This window comes from Gadus morhua, chromosome 21, assembly GCF_902167405.1.
Source record: "Gadus morhua chromosome 21, gadMor3.0, whole genome shotgun sequence".
NCBI lineage: Eukaryota > Metazoa > Chordata > Actinopteri > Gadiformes > Gadidae > Gadus > Gadus morhua.
In genome coordinates, this window is record NC_044068.1 from 14,610,037 (window position 1) to 14,629,119 (window position 19,083).

The 19,083-nt window shown below is 44.5% G+C and overlaps 1 protein-coding gene across 2 annotated transcripts in view; it reads left to right on the forward strand.

The window, feature by feature from the left end:
* Window positions 1-19,083, forward strand: part of usta (uronyl 2-sulfotransferase a) — a 56,433-nt gene continuing 37,350 nt past the window's right edge. The window contains exon 1 of one of the 2 annotated variants that reach the window (XM_030344818.1): window positions 1-556. In XM_030344818.1, the coding sequence (XP_030200678.1) occupies window positions 322-556 (235 nt within the window). In that variant the 5' untranslated portion in view covers window positions 1-321. The remainder of the gene's footprint in view (window positions 557-19,083) is intronic. The other variant, XM_030344819.1, reaches the window with a different exon arrangement.

The following is a 19,083-nucleotide window of genomic DNA, read 5'->3' on the forward strand; positions in this document are numbered from 1 at the left end:
TCCTCCACGTTTAGTAATCTGACACTTTGGCCGACCCCCCTAAAGAAAATCCCCAAGCAGGACGATGGTCTCGTAATAACTCGAGTTGTATCAGTAGTCGTCCCGAGCGCAGACGAGAAGAACCGAGCCGAAGCGGAAAAACGGCGAGAGCGCAAACAACTCGTGGCGGCTAAGCGGGGGGGGGGGGGAACCCTGCCTGGCGTTTCATAAAGAGGTGTCCTTCAGTGGCTCAGATGACACCAGAGCAACGAGAAGAAGTTTTACTTTCCGCAAGCGGATGGGTGACTACCGCTTCCAGCGCCGGCGCTTTGTGAGGAGGAGATGATGATGAAGAATTTCCCCAGCAGTCCCCTTAACAACAACCAGACTCAGAACCACATCAGAGATCGGAACAACAAAAAGTATAGTAGCTGGCTCTCCGCTGTGCCCCTGCGATTCTCCCTGAGAGGCTATGGTTTCTGCATGGCCACGCTGTTCCTCTTCTGTTTCGGGTCACTGGTCTACCAGCTGAACGGAGGACCCCCTACAATCCTGCTGGACATCCGACAGTATCTAGGTGAGAAACTTATCCTGGCTGCCATTCAGTGGATGTGTCAATATTAATGGTGGATGCACATGAGACCTGCGTGTGTACATGTACTCGTATTGGTGAACGAGAAATCTAATAAGCCCTTATTAGACTCTTTGCACTGACGGTCAAGGCTACTGTCACACCGAAAGTAATGGGTGGGATATGATACTGGTTACGTGCATTCTTCTTCCTGTCTACTTGGAGTAGGGCTACTTATCACGTGTTATTAGTTCAAACAATGCCATTGAATTAGCCTCGTAAATGCGTCGATCTAACCATCTATTCAGCAGCGCTGACATGACCGAAGAGCACTGTGGTTTACTATGTAAAAGAAACTGCAAAACTCGTTGTGAGACCTGTTTCTGTTGCTTATGAATGACATCTCCACTCTGTGTGGTGCGTGCGCGTACGTGTGAGTGCGTGGGTGCGCGTGTACTTAAGTGCCTGCGTGTGCATGCGTGCATGTGCCAAGTCGTTGTTGTACTGTAATCTACAAGGGAATCGAGCAATTTGCTGAAGATTTGCTGACCGTGACAAAATTCAGAATGTAAAAGGGTCTACATTTTGGATAATGTACTGCTCAAATTGAACTTGGTGCAACAGACGCAGGCGTGTGAACCGGATTAATGTTGGTGCAAGCAGGCCTATGTGATTTAAAGCTGGAAGTTCCAAGCTGGGTCTCTCTGTTCTCTGGAGGCACGCACGCACGCACGCGCACACACACACACACACACACACACACAAACACACAGGTCTAAATGCAGTATCAAGTGTGGAGGTGATTTCCTATCCACATGGCTAACACAGCTGGAATTAAGTTGGCAGCTAGAAAGAGCATGTGTGTGTGTGTGTGTGTGTGTGTCGTTGTGGGTGTATGTGTGTCTGTGTGTGCGTTGAAAGAGCTGTGTTCTTACCTACTTCTTACAGGGTTTCTGAGGCCTTTATGACGTGATAAACATCTGGAACAGAATGAGTCACTCACCAAGTCTGTCGCTAATCCCTCGGGTCGGTGTGTGTTTCCTGCACACACACGCACGAACACTCACACACACTCAAGCACTCACACAGGCGCACACACAGTTCATAATATTGACCAAAAAGGGTAAAATCTTCAATTTGATTTAGTCTAATGTCCCTTGACAGCTTGCATCAAGATTTCTTCAGTTCGCTAAATTATCCGCTTTAATATGACGCTGGTATTTTCCATATTGAACTTGCGATTTGATTCCTGAAAGAAAACCTTGTGTGAAAAAAAAAAATTGGCTCGGGCTTTGGTGATAGAGAACGTGTACAGTGTTGCCGCGGAGACACTGTACTGCACTGTTGAGCCCCCCATAATCTGTGAACACACGGCCCAACGCACGCAAGGAAATCTGTTTGGTCCGTGACTCTGATTCTCACAACTCAAACACCTTGGCTAAGCTCTCTGCTCCTCAATTGCTCTCTGATACACACACACACACACACACACACACACACACACACACACACACACACACACACACACACACACACACACACACACACACACGTGTACACATACTTACACATATATACACACGTACTGTACACACAGACACATACTATACACACACAAACCCTGAGCGTGTTTGAGAGGCAAACTTTACACTTCTAACATTTACAGACCCAACCACATACACGCACACAAACACACACACAGACAAACACACTCATCCACTCAGCAAATATGGTCAGTATAATAGGGAAATGGAATACAAATATGAGGCGTCTCTTCTCCGGGGGAGAACACAGTTCAGCGCTTTCTTCCCGTCACTCTCGGCTCTTCAGGCGGGTCCTTCAGTGGTCTTCCATCAGTGTCTGTCTGCTCTACTTAAAGTGGAGCAGAACGTGTGCACGGATGAACCCGTCTCCCAAAATGGCGGTCAGGGTGGACTTTGATTGTTCTCGTGTACAACAGCCCAGTTCAGACCAAAGATTGGTCTCGCAACGAGACTGTTTTGGAACGTCACAAGGGAAAAGTTCTAGCACTGTGAACTGGTCGTTGCAGCGCGGCTGATGCCGTTGCAAGGAGTCGCCAGAGATTGAACATGTCAAATCGCCAGCAAATTTTGAAAATAAGAAGTGCATTGAGACATACTGACGGGAATTGAACTCAGAACTCCAGGGCCTAGAGCCGTGTGCTCCCTCCGCTGCACCACGGGGTCACAGGCCTGGGTGGAGTTGAAAGTTATACTTGACCTTATGAATAACTTCACATTGTTAGGCTCATGATATCGTCGGGTTCCCGTGGAGACCGCCCAACGTTGGGCTTTTACATGATTTGATGTCATAAAGAGGTTACATATGACGTTAAATACACATGGTAGTAAGCTTAATCTTCAGACTTCACTCTGTCACTCACTCAATCTTGGACTGGATGATGTTAGTCACTTAGAACACATGACATCCCTCAGGCCAATTGATCGAGTGTGCCAGGACTTGAACCCCGGTCTCGAGCGCTGTCATCCAAGAGCACTCACCGCTGCACTGTCGAGACAGTGAAGACCTATCGTGTCAGGACTCCAGGGGTCGCTATAAACAGCTCTATCAGCTGCACCCTTGTGACATCATGATTTGATGAAACATCACACAATGTTGTTAGATTTACAAAAAACTTTCGACTTTTTAGCTAAAAACAAACAGTTGCAGTTGTGCCCGAGCTTAACAGGGCTACAAAGAACCATAGGGCCTATGAGCCCTCCATAATGGGTTCTGATTGGTTAAGATTGGTTGAGGGTTAGGGTTATAGTTATCGGTAGAACTGTTAAACAAGAGATGGACTGTGTTCTCTTCGTTGACTGAATATGAGAGGTGGGATGGAGTCTGATGGCCACAGGAATAAACAGCAACACTCAAGTCACTGCCCATATAGTCAATCAAAATGTATAGCTTTTAATTTGAATTTACTGAATGACGACGACAGGGAATGGAACTGACAGAAAATTAAAATACATGCTAAAGTAAAAAATCCATCAACTTTAAAACGAAGTGGATCGGCTAAGCTCAGGAGGTAGAGCGGTAGAGAAGTTGTCTTGTAACCGAAAGGTTGCTAGTTCGATCCCCGGCTCCTCCTAGCTAAGTGTTGATGTGTCCCTGAGCATGACACTTAACCCTAACTGCTCCTGACGAGCTGGCTGTCACCTTGCATGGTTGACTCTGCCGTCGGTGTTTCAATGTGTGTATTAACCAATGTAAGTCGCTTTGGATAAAAGCGTCTGCTAAATGCCCTAATAATAAAACAAGTTGCTCGACTTCCACTTGACATGTGCATAATGTATATAGGCCTACTTGAAAACCAAAAAAATCAAACTAAACGCCTGTATTTACTTGTAAACACGGAAGAAATCCATCTTTCACTTTCAACAACCAATGAATACAAACCGGAAGTTTGTAGTGTTTCATTGATTTTTTGGGGGTACCATTTTGACCTTTGGATGACAGCATAATCAGTGGACGACGTGGAGCTAAGAGAAGGATGGAGCAGTGTTTAGCCTGTCCACCCCTAGCGGCTCCGGTCTGCTAGCGCGGCGGTGGCTGGCAGCGCAAGGTCCACCAAGACCTGCACCATGTGGGCCAGCCGACCCAAGCCCTCGTCCGCGGTGATCATCTGGGCGGCACAGATGGATTCCTGGGGGATGAAAGGAAAAGGGTGAGGGACTGCATATCGGTGTCTTTTAATTTGTCGCTTTTCATTAGAGCCGTGCAACATCCAGTCATGGGGACACAAGACGTACGCTACTAACGAATTGGAAAGATGTGCAAGGAAAGTGCGCAACTTACATCGGAAAGCAAAATAACATTCTAAGTAAAGTAGAGGAAGCATGGATGAGCTTGCAACAAAATGCTCACTTGATGCTAATGTAGTCTCATGCGGGGCGAAAAAAACAATGATTGTTTTCCCTCTAAATACGTTAGCCCTTATCAAGTAGTTCTAGATGGTTAGTGTCCAGTCAGTGTGAGCCTCAGACCCAGCCAGATGGATGTAGTTAGTGGAATCTAATAGAAGGGTGTTAACCTGCATTATGTAGGCTGATTATCAGCAACCTCTCTAGTGACTTGAGTTGTGGCTGCACCATTTTCAGTTAATGTCAAAAGGTTTATCAGAACAAATGAAAATGCTTTATCGTGAACAACTCACCTCCATGCCATTGGTAAGCCGTACATCTCATGCCAATGACTTCATGATCGACTTGTAGATCGGCGTATTATTCTTGAAAACTTTCTAGTTCTGAAATTGTAGATTCTTGTTTAATAGAGTTATTAGCTCTAGTGGAAAAGCTACATAGTGCAGGTTTAACCATTTCAATATTTGGGCGCACTGACTACAAATCCTGAGCCCCGTGATTATTAATGACTATTTCTATATTAGATCATTGTAAATATCAACAGGAGCTTCTGGGGTATGGGGCAACAATTATGATTAGGTATTTGGTTGGGCTCTGACACTCCCCACTATATGTTTAAGTCCTTATCAAGCCATGACTACAGTTAGGTTGCTATTTGCTGAAATGTACTATAGTTTGAGTTTTAATTGGGTTGTTCAAATAATAGTTTGACGACTTCTGTTGCAAATTCTGGATTTGGGGGGAAGGGGTGTTATTGGAATTTAATTATGATTATCCGACACGCACAGTTCCTCCATGCCATTGGTTAGCCGTACATCTCATGCCAATGACTTCATTTTTAATAGGTGTGGGTTTTAAAATTTCATTTGGATGGGTCTGGAATAGGCAGTGGCGTTTCTACATGTAAAAAACAGGTGGGGCTAGGCTAACATTTTTTATTCTTTTAAATGACGAACCAGTGTATGTGACGTCACCCGTTTATTTTCAGTCGTGGCGATCTTTGTAGACGTTGACTCCGCCTGCTCCCGGCTTTCCTGCACAACACAGGACTGTATGTAACAAGCTAGTACAACATCTGACCTGTGAAGGGCATTCGAAAGGCATGGTAGACCCCTTCACTTTTGTTAGTGTTTCTACTGGCTTTTCAGCCACACAGACATCCATCCAAACAAATTATGGGGCATTTCAATTTTGTTTGCAATTCATTTTTGGAAAAAGTTACAGCCCTAATATATTACAAATAAAAATGGTAATTTTCCTAAAAAAGCAAAAGTATTTCAAAATAGAGATTGAGCTTCCTTCATTGGTCTTTCTTAGTCAAGTGTCCCACCATGCTGTTTGTAGCCCTGGCTTGGTGTTTCCCATTATCTATTCAGCCCTCCACCCACAAGGAACTGCCAGGACAGCAGGCAGGTACCATCACAACCATTACAAATAAAAATATACTTTAACACTATTCAGTATGCAGGGCTTTTTGTTTTTTAACTAAGTGACTGTTCTCCATGTATCAGATATATATATTAAATTAATAAAGTACATTAGTGCAGCTTTTAATCTTGTATTGCTGACATCAAAACATTGCAAGAATGAAAGTATAGTTTTTAAAAAATTGTAAACTTTTAGCTTCCGTAAACCTCAGAATAAAATTATACTACTGCAAACAGCTGTAGTATCGTGAGCTACTATAAAAACACAATATCATTTTACCATGGAGTACACCTCCCATAGGCCTAAGCAGTGTCCTGGAGGAGAAATCAAAGAAAATAGCTGTGAAAGAAAAGATTCAGAATGGCCTGTCTTGGTTTAAAGCCCACTCGCCACCACGACAAGGCGCAGGCCAGCAGTGGGAAGACTGGAAAAACATAAATAGACTGAAGAGCACAAGACATAAGGCGTTTTACCTCAAATTTTTTCTCCAGACTAAGGGTCTCAAATCTGTGCTCCAATAGATGATCTACCACATTCATGATGTCGATTCGTTTTCGTTTGTGTGCCTCTGGCATGTATGTTAGCAAATGTATCCTTCTCCTTCTCTTCTTCGCTACCGGACTTCTTGCGCGCGGCAAGTGAGGTGAGGTGAGAGGTCACTCGATTCATGACTCATCACGTGCCTCACCCTACAGCCAATGAACTGTGAAAAACGAAATTACGCTGTAGTGGAACGAACCATATATGTCCACGGCGGTCTCGGTGGGGCTAGCCCCACCAGGAAGTAAAATATTCTCCGTCCACTTCAACAGAGAAACACTCTGAGCATGCGCATTTCAATGTTTCAAGTCCAATACACATTGCATTGGGCTGGTGGGGCTAGAGCCCCTCTTGCCCCTCCAGAAGAACTCAGCCGGAAGAAGCAGGCCTAAAAATTAAATAAAAGCGCCGAACTTATTATTTTATAGTACTTTCTGGGGAGATTATTTTTTAAATATATTTATATATATATATAAAAATATATATATTATATTTTTTATATATATTTTTTTTTTCATTTTCATTTTCTTTAAATTTTTTCTTGTGAGAGTAGGTGGGGCCGAGCCCCACTTGCCCCTAATGACCAGTTGCCACTGGTTATTTCAGATCATCACAACCAAAATTTGGAATTAATCAAATAAATTACAGATAAATAATACTGAAATAGCTACTTTTTGGTTGACACATTTGAACGAAATATTTATGACCCCCAATGTTGACCTGAAGTTTGCGCCACTGATTGGTAGACTATCAGAACCTATATTCTAAAGCCTTAAGGTGTTTCACTCTCCTCTGTCCTCAAGTGATGGAAAGGAAAGGATCTGTGAAAAGGTTTTAGAGGCAATACTAGTATTGTTTTAATTGATGTTCACTGTGATGAAGCTGTTGGGAAATGACATTACTAAATTGTGATTTGGCAATAGTGTGTTCTCTCAAGGGTATCCCAATGAAAAGATATTGATAAAGAGTCTGAATAGAATAGACCTCGCTCTCCTTCCCTCGCTCTCCCTTCCTCGCTCTCCCTCTTTCGCTCTATCTCTGGATATTGAGACTAAATCGGCCAGGTATGTCTGGTAGAGTAGTTGGAAAACTTCTCCTCCGGACTCTAATAAAAAGTTTAATTAACTACTGGGACCCCTGCATATAGTGTGTGTGTGTGTGTGTGTGTGTGTGTGTGTGTGTGTGTGTGTGTGTGTGTGTGTGTGTGTGTGTGTGTGTGTGTGTGTGTGTGTGTGTGTGTGTGTGTGTGTGTGTGTGTGTGTGTGTTTGTTTGATGGGCAAGCTTGTGGTTCTTGACGAACGTCTATTGGTCAGGGAATCTATTGACTTTGCGTCGCCGTTTTGTGTCTGGCTGCTCTGGGGTGGGGGGGTGGGGGGGACGACAGAAGGTGAGAATTTCTGCCGGCGTTTAGCGTGTCTTTGTGTGTTAGTGAACTTAACGGGTGGATTTCGTGTGTGTGTGTGTGTGTGTGTGTGTGTGTGTGTGTGTGTGTGTGAGTGTGTCAGACGGTAGGCCTACTGTGGAGTGGAACAGAGCCTGTTTTGTTACGGCCAGCGGGGAGGTGAGGGTGTTTGAGGGTGTCACTCAACAAATCGCCGCGTTAACCAGAACTGCACTGGAGGAGGCTTTTAGGCCAGCTCCACCCTGTCAGGTGGGGGTAGGGGGGCACCTGTGAAATATGTGTTTATAAATACAACAAATAACATTTGCGGCGCCGAATGCATTGGCACTAGTATTCCTGCAGGGGCGCTCTACCACTGCTGGATGAAACTCGGGGAATAAACAAGATAAGAAATATAAGAAATATCTTTGAATGAATGAATTTGTGGCCCTCGCAGCAGGGAAGACTAATCAGGTCAGCAAAGGGGGCGCGTGGCATGTGACCCTGCCGCAATTAGTGATTTGCTTATATGTTGTGTTGCTGCCAACCACTCGCCAGTAAAAACATTGAATTCTTCCATGCTTATGTAAGTCTTACTCAGGGTGTGTGTGTGGTGGTGTCTGTTTGTGTGTGTTTTAGTGCAGGTCGGCATGCTGTGAGAACCCATATCTCTTCCTCCACTATGCATCTCAAAAGATTGAATAAACCATTGTCCAGTCTCTCACTTCAACACGCACAGACCTCTGTACATACACACACACACACATACACACATGACCACAAACACACACAAACACATGGACAAGCACATACTGCAAAGTTGCTTTAGGGATTAGATAAGGATGCTTGTTTTTGTTTTAAGATAGGTATATCACACTTTTCTCATTCAAAAACACTTTCTCCATAATGTTAACACTTTATCTTCCATATTGATGGCCTGGAATGCAGAGAGTTATTTGTAGATTCAGACTTAAGAGTCATTTTATGGACAAAGGTGTTTTAGGGTTGCTTTATTGCCGTTTTACTAGACAAACATAAAGATGAATATTGGGAAATTGAAAGCCCAGATTTAGCTTGAAATTGAGGTAAAGAAAAAAAAAACATTTAAAAGAAATGGGAAGCAGACATGGCCAACCGGTTTGTTAGGTGGGGCTTGTGTCTTGGCCCCAGACATAGTAACACTATGAAAAGTGACAGCATCAAGGCCCATCGGTCACTAAATACCCAAGTTATCTATGATCACTGTGTGAGATCACTGTGACCATGTACCGTAGTGATCTGTGATCACTGTGTGAGATCACTGTGACCATGTACCGTAGTGATCTGTGATCACTGTGTGAGATCACTGTGACCATGTACCGTAGTCAATCACTACTGGCAAGCCTTACAAAAAGTAACTAAAATGTTTCGCTCCAAAAGTGAATCCAACATTGATGAGCTCAAATAGTGATCTGCTATCCCGGTGTGATCTGTAATCCGAATATATATTACGTTTCTAAAAGGATCAGCTGAAGTTATGCCTGCAATTTACCTGGCCGTCCTCCTGAGTTTACTTTAAGTAAACTCAGGAGGTTTAAAGGAAGTTTAAATAAACGGCCCCTCAGTGGCGGGTTCAGCAGCGAGGCCAGCCCACGTTGTTTTAGGACCCAGGCTATTTAGATGGAGTGGAAAATTACATTTTGGGGGTCTTCATAAACCATGACTTTACATGGTCCCTCAGACAATAAGGGAGCACTTTACCGCTATAAAGGAACTGGAGACCCTCTTTGACCCGAGCCATGGTGACCGCGGGGCCATAAATGTCAACTTGGTGACGGCACACAGCCTCTCTGGGGGCCGGGTCGGCCCCTCAGAGGACCCCACCCGTGATTGTTGGGTCCAATATGGGGCTCCAATAAATATTGACCCTTAATTAGACACGTGAACGTGCACGAGCTTACTTGCTACCAGACAGAATACACACAAACACACATGCATACACGCATGCACACACACACGCACGCACGCGCACGCACGCGCACGCACACGCACACACACACACACACACACACACACACACACACACACACACACACACACACACACACACACACACACAGTGCTTGTGCCAAGCTTCCTGTTGGAGGATATTAAGACGCACATGCTTTTATTTTATCCAGTCATACTTTGTGAATCAATCCGACACATTTAGCGTTGGACACCGCTGGGTCAGGGACATGGACTTCATTGCTGAGGGTGCAGGGTTACCATGGAAATAAGGCTGCTTCCACTCAAACCATCCTCCATATATTTGAAAATCCCTCGCAGGGTTGCCAGTATCGAGGGCTGTTTTGACACATGGAAAAATACCGGTTCCATTCTACCCAATACCGCCTTTCAGCATCATCCATTTATGCAGAGCTGGCAACCCTGACACAAAGTCAATCCAATGTTTTGCTCCCAGTGAATCACAAGTTTCAAATCTCAAATAGAAAACACATTGCTTCAGGACTTCCCATTGTGTTCGTGAGAATTTTCTTTAGGTAGTATTTTTATTTGTTTGTTTTAATAGATGTTTCGGCATCTAGGCATTGCATAAAAATGAACCAACAACTCAGAGGAAGGAAAGCCAGTCCTCCAGCTGACATCAATTCCTGTCCCAAAAGCCAAAACAATAAGTTTAGTTGGTAGCTATCCCTGGACCAGGATAGCATATAACCCCCCCTTCTATGCCGTGGCAAAACCACATGAAAGCTGTTTACCTGGTGTTTTTTGGCCGACTAACTAATTGGGTGTCAGGGTCATAAAGCTAAATTTAAAACAATAGAAAGCAGCACGTTTGTGGTCGGCATCAAATTTGGCAGAAAGAAATTAAGTTTCTGCCAAATTATCACATAATTAATAATAATAAACTTAATATTAAAGAGCTTTCGTTAAAATGATTACATTGAGTATCCAAGACGCTGGATAGATAGCTATCGTAATAAATTATAGTATGCAATCGGTGCAACTTTTGAATGCCTTGATTATGCAACATATTTCCTCCTTGTCTTTATACAGCATAGAGTTGGAAGGTACTGTAAGACATTTTCAGTCTGATGGAGCTCAACAGAGGGGGAATTACATCTGTCATTTCTCAGTGGGCTACATGCTTTCCTCCAGAAGTTCACTGCCTTTGCCCGCTCAAATGAGCTGGAATCATTCATTTTCATGACAAACCTTTGATTAGCTAATAGCCGTGGTTAGCCTCACCAGGGAACATTGTTATGCCTAATAGATCCCGTATGCCCCCCAGGGTGAAAAGCCAAAGCCAGCATTTAAACAACACACCCCAATCATCTATATTAGGTGTTTGGTTTCCATCACTTTCGCCAGCCTGTCCCCCTGCCCCTCCCTACATTAAGTTAAATATTTACGTTGCACCATTCACCACATTAAACCGGAAAATGTCTAACATAAAGTGGTAAGGATATCATTCAAATCCTTAAAAAAACAAAAAACGTGTATTATCAAAGCAAGATCATGCATAGCCATGCCAATATCCCAGTGTTAACTGGTTTGGAATATTATGTTTTTGGTTAGGTGTACTAACTAAAAACATATTCCAAACCAGTTAACACTGGGATATTGGCAACACGTGTTTTACAAGCAATAACGCACAAGTGTCATTTTCAACAATTGGCCATTTCCTTGTTCTTTTTTCTCATGCAGTCAGACTATGAACTCCTATGGGCTATGGTATCTAATGTGTCTTGGTTTAACAAGGGCTCCATCTGAATGATAAGGAGGACGACAACTATTTTATCGTTTCAATTACTTTTATGGGTGTTTTCTTGATACATGATAGAAAGAATTACGCACATCCCATAAATGAATACTTTTGTTGCCAGGGTGAGCCAGACTTCCCTCTAGCACACAAATGTTCCCATTTAGCAGACGCTTCCCTAAAGTCCAAAGCCACTTCCAAGTGAGGCTGAGAACAACCCAGCACAATCAATAGTGGATCAGCTACACCCCAGAAGAGAGCTGCTTGCCAAAACGTATTCAATACTGCACTTTTCCTCCTGCTGCTTTGACCGGATCATTTTATAGAAACAACTGAATCCCAGACAAAAGGCCATTCTGTGCGAGTCGGACCAGTCCACAGGCGGTGCAGCTGTAGTGTGTGGCGGCTGCTGAGCCTACCCTGTCGCTCTCCTCTCTCAATGAATTCCTCATTCTAGAGCCGTGGTGCATTTGGCGCGCTGGGGGCCGTTTGTTTACCAAGGAGGGTATTAAAATGCTCCGCATTCCGCTGTTTACTGACAGGATCACGTCCCAGAAACGCCGTCTGCAAGCGTCTGTTTCCTTGCTACTGGCGGAGGAGGCAGTCCTCGAGGCAGTCTTGTTTTTGCCGAAATTAAGACGGTTTCCATTTGGGTTCATTATTTTTCACTTTGGGAGATTGGCACTCTCTTCCTAGCAAGACTACCAGCCGCAGTTTCCTCAGCCTACCCGTCGACAATGTGTTTTATTTGCAAGATGCCTCGCACCCTATGCCTCGCACCCTATACCTGCCCCTTAAGTCTAACTCCCGGCAGAGGCAGTGAATATCTAAACTTGAACACGGTGTGTCAATTTCCCAATCCCTATTCAGTGTATCACTTAAGAGATACAGGTGTATGCTAAAGGACTGAAGTAGTAATCTACACAGAGTGCTGAATGACACACCACAACCATGGCTGCTTGCCTCATTTCAAGTCTATGAAGAGAACATAGAGTGGTTTTCAAAATAGAAGCCCCCACAGGGCCTTAAATATACAGTGGCCAGCCCATGCCGTTAAAACCGCTAGTTGCTAGTTTTGTAATATGCATTGTGGCCGACTTTAAAGTTTTATATAGCATAAGCCGCCGGGAGTTGCTCTCCAGTTGAACGCGATGGTCAGAGGCTCGCTGCCAGGAAAGACATCTGCCATTCTTCTTCGGTCCAACTTTATCTGTGCACTGAGTTAATGCGTTACACATCCACTTTGCTGCAGACCCTCTTGTCTTTGATTCGCCATGCATCACCTCAAGAGTTTATTAGAGTTTATTAGATAGTTTTGTTTATCGAGTAGACAACAACCCAATGTATAAAGAAGTACACAGCCATTGGGCTTGGGATTGAGTGGAAAGGATCTCTGGTGTGGTATGAACAGCTCTGGGTTTAAAGGGGCCTTCTAGGAAACAGAAAGAGAGGAGGAGGAGGAGACTGTCTATGAAGTGTTCTGTTTCCATAGCTGCTCTACTGTTGTACTTATGGCGGAGATTCCATGTTCTAAGTGAAAGCTGCAAATCTTTTGCAGATTTAAAACAGAGGAGAATGTATGTGTCTGTGTGTGTGTGTGTGTGTGTGTGTGTGTGTGTGTGTGTTTGTGTGTGTGTTAATCGTTGGCTGTTGTTTTGGTGTACAGGCATGCATTCCACAGCGCATGCACACACACCCTGCAGTGATTGGTCCCAATTGAAACATAAGTCTACTCAGATTAGGAAAACCCCATAACACAGCTATGATGTAACGTTTCCATTCGCCCAAGCATGCAGGGACACCGAGAAAACATAACACAAACCGGTCCGTTTTTCTTTTTATATTACGTGAAAGGTCGAGCTCCTTCAAGAGGCTGCCATACCATACCGTGCTGCTACACTGCACTCTTGTACTCAGACGCAGCCCCGGTTCGTGCCTACTGTTTAGTCTGAGATTGATGCCTTTCCTTCTCATGCTCGCACTCCCCAGTTAATGTGCAGCTCCAGCCCCACGGCAACGCTGGGATTAGAAGGAACGTATTTCCTATTGTTTAGAAGAAGAAAATGGTTTGTTGTTTTTTTGTTGTTTTTATCTTCCACATAGGGTCCGCCACGCCACTTCCCCGGCTCCGCCGGCCGAGAGAAAAATAAATACAGACAGCGACAAGAACATCTCCTCCCACACCGCCTCTAAACACACTGTCATGTCACCACCCCTCCTCGCTGCGGCCGCCATTCATAAAACCCCCGGCCGGTGGCAGCTGAGTGAAGCGGCTCGATTGAAGAGGGGCCCTCGAACGATGATAAGCGTAGGAGTTCAGTCAGCGGGCCCCTGGAGGAGTCGGGGAAGGAGGGGAACAGGTATTTGATAGCAGAGGCCTAATCACTTTTGTCTGAATAGGTTTCAGCGGGCCTTTAGAAAGGTGGTGTCATTAGTAAGAGTAATGCCCTGTCGAGCTGGGAGAAGCAGCCCTGAGCCTCACATAAAGCAGGATGGATGGTGGACCTGATTCAGAGCTTATCTCACTTAGTTTCCCCGTTTTTTCATCAAGGACTGCAATTTATTTCCAGAGGTTTCTAGAGGTTCAATTACACCTAAGTATTATTTTACAAACTTTATATTCATTTGAGTAATGTTACTTGATTAATCTGCAATACAGGTATTCAGCTTAATGATACGATAATTACAGGACTCATGAGAAATAGCTGTAAATAAGATACAAATAAACAGTCTATCATTTCCTTTATAGGTAAATATCCCAACACTGTAACATGTTAATTATTGATAGCTTGATGATTCTTACAACAGTAGTTAGATTAACAATACAACTCTGACAACATTAATGCACACTGTGATCAGAATGGGAAAAATATCATCCTGTTGTTGTGTTGATATTGTAGCTGAACAGGGATAGAGTGAGAGCTGGAGAGATTACCAGAGGGAACTGCGGAGAAAGAGGATTCTTTAAGATTCTAGGAGACATGGGGCTTGTGGAAAGCAAACTCGACATAAGCCAAATCCCACACCTCGTTCCAGAGTAAATGCATTTCTCCTTGACCATCATCCAGTCCCCGCTGTTCCATTCTCTCCTGTCCTGCACCCTCCCTCCATCAATCCCTTTTGTGTCTGTGGGTCTCTTTTTATCTCACCATCTCCCCCTACCCATTCTCTGTCTCTCCACACAACAAGCAAAAACAAAGTTTCCCCCTGATGTCCCTTTAGCCACTCGTTCCTTCTTCCCTCCCTTTCTTTGGCCCCTGTCAATCTCTCGCCCCACGCCTGTCCCTCTCTCGTCCCTCTCTCTGTGACTGACAGCGGGGCAGAGTGCGTCAGACAGGCAAACACACTTACCCTCCAAACACCTTGCGCAAGGAGGGGTGGTGGATCGCCGTTGGAACAACACACAGCCGTGACCGGTTACAGTCATGCCCTTTTACTTTGTATTTTTATCTCATGGCTTTTCCATTTTTGAAGATGTTAACCACTCAAAAACAAGAGGCTCTCAAAAAGCCGACCCAGACTTCTTGGCAGGCCGCTAACCCGAATGGCCGCTGCCCATACAATCCCCTGTTCTATTGGGCAAAACCACATTTGTATTTTCTCTCTCCAGATGTTCTCGTGAGACATCTTGAGCGATAGAGTTCCGGGCCAAAATGAACAAATCCTTCATTGAAAGACCAACAAACAGCTTGTGCTTTTCCTGTCGGCCGGGACTCAACCTGAATCGGTGTTCTCTGACGTAGGTCGGCTACAGTGCGGTCCAGGAGTGTGGTCGTCTGGCGTCCATTGGTGTCGTGCCCTGTGATCTGTTTAATTTAAATGAGATTATGCTGACGTGCATCGTAAGCGTAAGGACATTTCATTAAGCAGAGCTGGTCTTGAAGGCCTGACTTTAATTATACAGATTGTGTCGGTAACGGCGTTTGCTGAACTCGGACCAGCCTTTTGACAGCACACTCCTCCATGAAAGAGGAAGTTCTCCCTCCTCTTCTGAGAGAAAACCTCCCTCTGAGTCACTCAAATGGCAGTTCATTATGTGATGAGCACCGCATTTAGGGTATACATCTGCGCCTGTAATACTACTAATACCGACTTAGTAACTGATTACTACTAATTTGAGAACATCTTAAATATCTGAAGCCATGGTTCATCAGCGGAACTGCTTGCAGCCAAGTGAGCACGCACAGTGACATACCGAGCACTAACGTGTGTGTGTGTGTGTGTGTGTGTGTGCGTGCGCATGGTAGTACAATAGGCGAGTCTGTACATGATACACGCCAGGCTACAAAATTGGCTGAACCATGTTTTGGTGTGTGTGTGTGTGTGTGTGTGTGTGTGTGTGTGTGTGTGTGTGTGTGTGTGTGTGTGTGTGTGTGTGTGTGTGTGTGTGTGTGTGTGTGTGTGTGTGTGTGTGTGTGTGTGTGTGTGTGCCTGAGTCACACCTACCAAAAAACGGTCTCCCATTTAAACATTGCACCACAATTACTGAGGGTTAGCTAGCAGCCACAGGATGTGAGGAATGTCACCAGGTTGTTTCAAGCCTCCAGAAAATGTTTTCTTACCATTCTTCAAACAAGAGCTGGGGAAATGATCATGATGTGTGTGACACATTGATGTCCAGGTTGTTGTATCTGCTGTAGTGGCTGGACCGCCTGCTAATACACATCCCTTATTAAATATAATCATACAATCATGCATGCAGACATACACATGTATGCATGGACACACACACACACACACACACACACACACACACACACACACACACACACACACACACACACACACACACACACACACACACACACACACACACACACACACACACACACACACACACACACACAGCATGAGAAACCATCAGTGGGCTCCATGCTGGCCCTTGTCCTAGCTGCGTAGTATTTCCGTGAGACCTGCCCAGAGCAGCTTGCTCTGCTTTTTTTCTGTTTTATTTCTTGGCCCTCCAGAATCCACATGGGTCATCTGGTTGTCAGGGGTTCTGGACCACGCCAGATTGGTGCCACTGGTGTTAGATGAGGGGTGTGTGTGTGTGTGTGTGTGTGTGTGTGTGTGTGTGCGATCGCTTTGTCACAACTCCTTCCTTTGCCTCGCTTCTTGACCTCTTCCCTGCTTCATCCCACTGCCTTCGTTCTCATGTTTTACCTCTGTTCTCTCCCTCCTCTGTTCTCGTCTCTTCTTTCTCTCCGTCTCCCCCCACCCACTCCCACCCTCTCTCCTCCTTGCTTCCTCTGCTGCCATTACATGGAAATGTCTTCAGCAGAAACTCTTTCCTGGACGGAGGAAAATAGTACAACAGATGCAGTCTCTGTTCACCTCGCTTAGCCAAACTGGGGAGGTGTGTCTGTGTGTGTGTGTGTTTGTGTGTGTGTGTGTGTGTCACTGCTTTTGTTGTCTATGCACTAAAGCCAGATGGCATAATTCTGTCGCTAATCATTACATTACAAAACACTTGGATAGCAAACCCTGTGTCTACCAGGGCTTTCCTGTTGAACTGGATGCAAAGATATTGTAACTATTAAACAGACAGAGAGACCCACTATGCATCAATGCAATGCACGCAGCAATTATGCTGGTAGTAAGGAGTTATATCGTGAGTTATCTGCATACCTCAATGTGCTCAACAGGTCCCTGAAGGTAAGAGCAAGATAATTATAAACCAAAGTCCTGAAAACGAGACCCTCTTTCTGTCTGCCTGAATAGATAAAGATGGATGGAAGACATGAAGGGGGCACAAACCAGAGGGTTTGAGTTTAATCACTAGAAGGCGATGAAAGAGTAGTTCTTTAAAGAGATATAGAGGCGTCGAAAGAGGGCCTGCCAACCTTCTCTCGGTCGACACTTCAGTGACTCAGACATGAGGTTTGTTAGGAAACTGGAAATTAATTCACTGGAAAGCCTCGTCAGCTTTGTCCCTTTCGTCAGACGTGATTCCACGTACATTTAGTTGTAAGGGTTGAGTTAAGTTAAGAGGGCAGACTGGATTCTTGAGTCTCAAGTCATTATGAAGTGAATAGGAAATATCTTTGAGCATACAGAAATGGCAATTTAAACAGTAATCTAATGGAGAGTTTTGTTTGCGGATCTTTAACTTTTGTAAACCCATAAACAGGTTTGGAGAGCAAAGAGCACACACACAGGGGGGGGGGGGGGGTTCTCCCGGGGGGGCTGGTTGTTTGCTTTAAAATCGTGCAATTTCAAATCTTGAGTATACTTCGAATAGACAGACATTGAATAGTTTATGTCTGAATTACTAAACAGAATTACTCCCCCCGCGACCCGACCCCGGATAAGCGGATGACGATGAGGATGAGGATGAATAGTTTATTTTTGAATGGTCCATCAAATAAATCCACCAAGTGGACGAGACACACGCACACAGTAGTTTTCTAAATGATGGCGACTATCGTGTCTGGAGCATAAACCCCAGGATTCAGAACATCAAAAACTCTCAGTATCACAATATTGAATCTTGTTTTGCAGCTCATCCTCTCATGCTGCCTTGGTGTTTGTATCGGGTGCTGCTTTTGTTGTTGCCAACCCGTGGTGGTGTGAGTGGAAATGCACACAAGAGGTTGGGTGGGTGGGGGAATCTAACCAGCAGCCTCTTCTGTGCCCTCTCAGCTTAGCAATCCATCCCTCCAGTGTTTATAATGAGATCCATCTTTAGAAAGAGAAAGTAAATACCTGAATCCATGTTTTCTTTTGTCACTGTGTGCATTTTTCCAGGCTCATGCGGTTTTCATTAGTAAGCGAGGATGATGATGAAACAGATTTAAACAGATAATGTAGTCCCTTAATTAAAATGTTAATTGCAGGTTGATTGATGTTGTCATTTTAGCTCTGGAAGGTTATCTTGAAATGCATATGAAGACCGTGGTGGAAGTATTAGTTTTGCGTATCTAAAGGATATTTGGAGAGGTGTGGAAGCACATGCTCGTGTGACGGAGGCAAAACCTAATCTCTGTTTGTAATCTGCCATTGTAGCCGACGTATAACCTAGCCTCTCTAAACTTTCTCTAAGCTAGCCATCAGGCTGCCAGAAGTTAGTGTTCCTGCATAATTACAGGGAGGCTCCAATTAAAGTCCTCACAACCTCCCAATACCAAACATCACCACTGTCCTGGCTATTGTTAGCAAACACATTTTCTTTCTTTTATTGTAAAATCCAATGTAGGCATTCCAACTGTCTTATATTTAATGGTTTTACTTTCATTGATCGACTTTCAATCACATGAGAAAAAGGGACAAAGAGAGTGAGAAAGAGAGACAGGGACATAGAGAGAGAGAGAGGGAAAGAGAGAGGGAAAGAGAGAGAGAGAGAGAACACAAGGGATAGAGGGAAAGAGAAAGAGAGAGAGAGAGCATAGACTCAAAGAGCGAGCGTTAAGATGGGTGTGTTGACCCGCTGTCTTTCTATTTTTACGTGCACACCAGCCCAGTGGGGCTGTTTAATGAAGGGGTTGGGAGGAAAGGCTGCATTGAGGAGCATCTGGGAAAGGAAACCCGTTCCTTCAGCCGTTCCTCCTTTTC